This window comes from Meleagris gallopavo, chromosome 28, assembly GCF_905368555.1.
Source record: "Meleagris gallopavo chromosome 28, MGAL_WU_HG_1.1, whole genome shotgun sequence".
Taxonomy (NCBI): Eukaryota; Metazoa; Chordata; class Aves; order Galliformes; family Phasianidae; genus Meleagris; species Meleagris gallopavo.
In genome coordinates this window covers 4,357,605-4,363,614 of record NC_139431.1, presented here as the reverse complement: position 1 = coordinate 4,363,614, position 6,010 = coordinate 4,357,605, and the positions used below count along the sequence as shown (strand labels likewise).

General features: G+C 59.6%; 1 protein-coding gene across 2 annotated transcripts; it reads right to left on the bottom strand.

Moving 5' to 3' along the window:
• Positions 1 to 60: 60 nt before the first annotated feature.
• SPDEF (SAM pointed domain containing ETS transcription factor) lies at positions 61 to 6,010 on the bottom strand. Of its 2 annotated transcripts, none has more exons than XM_010724340.4 (6): positions 5,727 to 6,010; positions 2,759 to 3,094; positions 2,010 to 2,207; positions 1,889 to 1,936; positions 1,562 to 1,702; positions 61 to 1,480 (listed from the first exon to the last, which is right to left on the bottom strand). In XM_010724340.4, exons 2-6 carry the CDS (start codon positions 3,075 to 3,077, stop codon positions 1,302 to 1,304), a joined length of 885 nt encoding a protein of 294 aa, XP_010722642.2. In that variant the 5' UTR covers positions 3,078 to 3,094; positions 5,727 to 6,010; the 3' UTR covers positions 61 to 1,301. The 2 variants fall into 2 exon arrangements, with proteins under 2 accessions (XP_010722642.2, XP_085066709.1); XM_085210583.1 differs by lacking the exon at positions 5,727 to 6,010 and adding an exon at positions 5,034 to 5,592.

Here is a 6,010-nt window from a genome sequence, read left to right as displayed (position 1 = left end):
TCTGGCCTCTCCACCTGAACCTGAAGCACAACTCACCGCCAGGCAAAACCATGAAGAAAATGAAACAAATAACTTTTGTAATGTACAAGGTGGACATCGCCAGGTAGCTCAGAGCTTTGTGAAATGTGCAGTTCCCACCATCCCCAGTTCTGTGTCCAGAGGGGAATGGCAGAGCTGTGTCTCTTTCCCTAAGGAACAGGGCAGGTGAAGGGGAATCCCAAACCCAGCAGAGAGCACTGTGCTGAGGATGAGGGCTGGGGGATTCTGGGGGTCCCCATGCCCAGGGCTGGGGTTTGGCTCAATGGGGGCTGCTGAGGGAGCTGAGGTCCCACGCTGTGCAGTCACTCCCTGTGCAAAGCGCACAGCCTCAGCCATGAGGTGGGATTTGAGGTGGAACCCCCCATATTTGCAGAGGGATGGGGATGCATCTATTCCAGGGCCTCGTGTCTCTGTGTGGTGTGAACCCATAGATGGGGGTGGATGGTTGGGGGCAGCCCCAGCTCCCTCCCACCTCCCCATCCCTTATGCTCCCCCCATAGGGTGAAGCCAACACGCCTGGCCCCACAGTGCACAACCCATAGCCAGGGCCATTGTCTTCATTTGTGCCGTGAGCCCAGGTTTGTTCCCTCTCCTCCATCCCCATCCCATGCCCAGGATGGAGTGGAGTCCCACCACTTCACCCCATGTTTGGATGGCCCCATCCCCAACATCCAAGAGCTGTTCTGGGGGTTCATCCAGAGCAGCTCTGTTGCAGCTCAAGGGTTTGCTGGCAAGAAGAGGAAACGACCCGAAATCCCAGCCCAGTGGTGGCACAAGTTCAGGGTGCTGCTGGATGGAGTGCAGTCCCAGTGCTCCCTGTGCTGGGGCAGGTGATGCCATAGAGTTATTGGGGTCTCCTATGGGGGGGCATGTCCTGGTGATGCCCAGAGCTGCAGAGAAGGGAGGGCAGTGTATGGGGACAGCAGGTCTCCAGCTGCAACCCCGGTGACCCTGAGCACGCTCTCACCATCAATCCCAAGACTGCAGGCAGCCCCCCTCAGCCCTCAACACATTGTCTATCATCTCCATATCCCTCTTTGCAGCTTCCAGCCCCTAAATCCACTCCATGCATTGTCCTGGCCCTGGAGCTGGGCACAAAGCCATGCTCTCTGAGCTCATCCGCACTCCAAGTACGGGCTCTGGGGACAGAAGGGTCCCTACGTCCACAGGGATGACCCCAACCACAGTCCTAAAGCACTGGAAGACGATGATGAGGTCGGGGAGGGCAGTGAGAGTCCCCCACGCCCCCGAGGCTCAGTCCCTCAGAGCGGGTGCACAAACTGGTAGACGAGGCGCTGCGAGATGTCGGGTTTGCGGATGATGCCCTTTTTGTAGTACTGCCGGATGGAGCGGCTCAGTTTGTCGTAGTTCATGGCTGGGCGGTTCTTCCGGATGCCCCACAGTCGCGCCACCTGCGCCGAGTCCTCGATCTTGAAGATCCCTATGTGGGGGGAGTGGGGATGGGAAGTTTGGGGTGACCCCCCTACGGACCCTTCCCGTGACCCCAGGAGCGCCCACCCACCTTTCTCCTTGTTGAGCCAACGGATGAAGCGTCCGTAGTTGTGGGGTTTCAGCAGCAGCTCCTTCAGGAATTGCCAGAGGTGGATGGGCTGCCCGGCGCAGGATGAGTCCACCTCGCTGTCCGCCCATCCGCTGTCACTCCCTGCACAGGGAGGTGTGGGGTGGGATGGGGGATGAGCCCTGGGGTTGGGGCCGGAGGCAGCAGGGAGAACAGCGGAGTCCAACCCTCAGCTGCCTCACAGGGATGCACGAAGCCCCCCCGTATCCCATGCTTGCATCCGGGGCTGAAACGAGGGTCAGAACCCCAGCAAAGCCACGCAGAACTCACCGCAGTATCTCACATCCCCCGGGGCAGCTTTTTCCTTCATCCACGCAGCTGGAAATTGGGGAGCGGGCGGTCAGAGGGAGCCCACCCTGCAGCTCTGCGCTCCCCCCGGCCCCGCACGTACCCGACTTCCAGATGTCGAGGTGCGCATGGAGGACGTCGCCGCAGACAGGTGAGCGTTGGCAGAACTGCTCCTCCGACATGGCGCACAGCTCCTTCCCTGACAGCTCCTGGAAGGACTTCCCGAGCTGTGGCAGTCGGTACTGATGCTCCGTCCATAAGATCCACTTCTGCACGTTGCCAGGGCTCCAGTCTGCGGGGTCTGGGGTTGGGGGCAGTGAGAGCAGCGTCACCCCATAGGGCCGGGAGTACCCTGAGGTCTCCACCCCCGTGGGGCCAAGACTGGGGAGGATGAGCGAGTCCTTTCTCCTCATTTTGAGGGGCTTTTGGGGGGGCATTTAAGGAGCGTTGCAGGAGGTTTGGGGGTAGGTTGGGCACTTTTGGGGTAGCCTTAGGTTATCAGAATGGTTTCGGAGCATTTAGGGCATTCTGTTTCAGAGCACATTTAGGTGTTTTAGGGCATTTGGGGTGTCCTGGCAGATTTTTGGATTTGGGGGGCTGCTTACAGCAGTTTGGGTATCTCAGAGTGTGGTTGGGTCTTCTGGAGGCATTAAAGGGGTTTGGGGGCGTTCTGTGTGGCTCAGGGTCTTTTGGGGGTATCAGAGCACACAGGGCACTTTGGGGCAGTTCTGCAGTTTTTGGAATATTTTAAAGGCTTTGGGGCCATTTTTGGGGGTCTGGGGTGATCAGATGGGTTTGGGGACATTTTATAGGTTTCTTTTTTTGGGGGGGGAGGGATCTGCATGCACCCACCTGCAGCAATGTTGAGCAGCTTGCACGCCGTCTCAATGTCCTTCAGCACTTCGCCCACCACCATGCTCTGCATCTGCTCCAGCGAGTGCTCCTCCAAGGGCAGCTCCCCCTGCAGCTCCCCATCGCCCCCCAGCCCCAAACCTTGGCTGTCGATGATGGGGCACTGCTCCGGCTCCTTCTTCACCTCCCCTCGCCCCCCCGGGACGCCACTCTGGGAGGTCTCCCCCATCCCTTTGGCAGCCCATGCGACGTCCTCCGAGTAGAGCATGTCGAAGTAGTGCAGGCAGAAAGGGGTGCTGGGGGGGCTGGAGCTGCCCATGCTTCCAGTGCTCAGACCTGGGGTGGGGGGGGGAGGAGAGGCTCAGGCACAAAGCAGCGCTAAGCCTGTTAGAGGGGGAAAATCCTACAAAGAGAAGCACAGCGCCCAGGGAGCCTTTGGAGGAATGTTGGCTTAGGGTTGTGATGGGGATGGTCCCGGTTTTGGGGTGGGAGATGGAGTCTGGGTATGGGGCACAGGGGTGTCCTGGGTGAGGCTGAGCCCCCAAAGCCCCTACATGTGGGACGTGGGATGCCTAAACCCTGCAGCACAGCGATGTGCATGGAGAGCATCAGCTGAGCGCGTCCCAGCAGCGGTGGCACCAGGGATGGCTCCCCTGGGCCAAATGGCTTTGGCCACCCCTGGAACACAACTTTCCCTTCGCTCTATTGCAATAAAAGCTGCTCCCAATCTGTCCGTCCCCATCCACTGAGGGCTCAGGAGGATGAGCCTCATGTGACAACCCCATGGAATGGCTCCATCCACTGAGAGAGCTCCAGGAGAGGGATCCAGGGAACTGGTGCTCTGCAAGGGGATGGGGACGAGGAGGAAGGGGCAGCACTGAGCTGCACAGCACCGCTCAGTCTGGGAGTAGATTTGCTCCCAGCACGGTGCTCACACAGCATTGGAACGGCCCTACTGGGCACCAACCACGAGCACCAGCCACGTCCTGCTGTCAGGGGTGGCACAGCCCCATGGTTGTATGCGACCTGGCACCACAGCACTGAGTGAAGGCAGCGATGACGAGGAGGAGAAGCAAAAAGGGGCTGCCTCCCCCCCTCTCCCAGCAGTTTCCCTGGGCGATGGCACCCGCTCCCAAACCTCCCCTTTATCTGCTGTGGATGAAAAGAAGAGCTTTAGCAGATCCGCCTTCCATGCAGCCCCACGCTGCTGCAGCACAAAGGGACGCGGCGACAGCTGCACGGCTCCAGCAACACAACAGGAGGGATCCCCAATGCTCTGCCCTCCCCCTCCCCTGCCAGCCCTCCAGATGGGCACAAGGAGGATTGGGACGTTTGGGAACGTGGCCCCAGTGCAGCCACCCAAGCACCACGTTGTACTCGCAGGGCGGGGGCCGCTGTTTGCCTTCCCTGGGTGGGAACTGTTTGCTCGCAGCTTCGGGTGCCTTTTTTCCCCCTTCCTTCTCCCTTGTTGCTTTTCCCTAGAAAACTGGAGGTGTATCACCATGAGGTACGGCCCAGCCGTGCCCGGTGTCAGCCCTATCTGGGGAATGGAGCTGGGAGCGATGAGGACATCGAAATGCCCCGGAGCAATGCTGGCAAGCACTGCCCGGCTGTGCATAGTGACACCTCCACAGGGATCGGCCTTTGAAATAAGGGAAATTAAACATAAATAAAAAATCCCCCCCCTCCCCCGACCCTCGAACAATGGGGCCGTTAATTACTCCTAAGCCGCTGTGGAACAGGTTGTGCCAGGCGTGGGGAACCAGGGACGGTCCTGAATCCACAGGTGCTTCCCAACCACCCCCCCAGGCAGTGAGGGGAGCAGGGCTGGGCTGTGTGCCCCCCCCCAACCCCGGCCCTGCGATGGAGCCGTGCTATGACCCAGATCCACCCCACACATCCCTACTGCCACCAGGACACCCTTTTACCCTCCAATCCCAAGGCGACAGCTTGGAGAGGATGGAGACCCAGCAAAGTCCTTTCTGCCCCCAAACCTGTTTCTATCAGGGATTTGGGATTTGTCCCCAGTTTATTCCAGCAGTAGACAGCACACAACGTGAGAGTCCCCAAACCCCACACGACAATGCCCTGAGACCCACCCCATAGCCAGGCTGGGGACATGCGGCAGATACAGAAATGCGACAGATCAGGGTCTCACTACAGGGTTGCAGCCCCACAACGGGACAAACCCAATGCACAGGAGGGATGCAGCCCATCCAGGGGTCCCAAAGCTGCCCCCAGTCTTTTGTCACCCCCCTGACCCCCCCCCCATTACCTGCATGGGGGCTGACAGCTGGGCTGTGCGTCCCAAACCCCAGGTCAGGCTGCCCCAGCCATGCGCTAACAGCAGTGGGGTGGGAACGGGCACAACCCAATGGTGTCCTGAGCAAAGCCTCAGTGCTCGGCGTCCCCCAGGTGAGCAGCAGAGCTTGGTGTTCCCCATGCAGGGCCAGGGAGCCCCTATTTATAGCAGGCAGTTCCCTGCCCGCGAGAACGGCCGTATTGTGGGGGATTTGGCAGCTGAGCGGTGTTTGTGTTTCACTAACCGAGCAGAACCATAAAAATCCAACCTGGAGCCAACGTGCCTCGAGCACTCGGGGAAAAAACACAACAGAAATCCAGAGAAACATAGCGGCCCTAAGAAGGTGCTGCTCCGGTGACAGGGTACCCAGATGCCCCCAAGGACACAGCATCTTCATTACGGGACCCAGCAGCTCAGCACTCTCATGGTGAACCCAAATCACACCATCTCCGTAGAGTAGGTTGGGGTCTTGCAAACCACATTTGATTTTGGGTGATAACGCCCCAAAGAGCACCTGGAACTCACAGCAGGGGATGGCTGTGCCCCCAGCTGACCTGAGAGCAAGGGATGAAATGAGCACAGCAGACAACCCCACCCCCATCCCAACCAGCACCAACCTATAGGGGATGGCAGGAGGGTCCATAGGGATGGTTGTATGGCTCTTACCTTAAAGGGGCTCAGCAGCAGCATCGGTCCCAGCAGTGGGTGGGAAGAGCTGACCCCGCAATGCTCGGCTCAGTGCCTGGGGTGGGCATGGCCCCAGGTGCAGTGCCTCAATGGGGACGGTGCCCCACAGCACCCACCCGGCTCACAGGGTCCGAAACATGGGCTGCCAGTGGGCACCGTATGGGGTGGGGACACGGATGGGGCACAGGGAGAGGTGGCTGAGGGATGGAGGAGGTGTGCGACGGGGACTCAGCAAATGCCTCCTTGGCCCATTATATCCAATT

Excerpts from the sequence above, each read along its gene's own strand:
- SPDEF (XM_085210583.1), bottom strand. The coding sequence starts at position 5,457 with ATGAAGATGCTGTGTCCTTGGGGGCATCTGGGTACCCTGTCACCGGAG. Across the intron at positions 3,095-5,033 it reads AGCTGTCAGCCCCCATGCAG|GTCTGAGCACTGGAAGCATG; the intron begins GTAATGGGGGGG and ends CCCCCACCCCAG. Across the intron at positions 2,208-2,758 it reads GCTGCTCAACATTGCTGCAG|ACCCCGCAGACTGGAGCCCT; the intron begins GTGGGTGCATGC and ends CCCCAACCCCAG.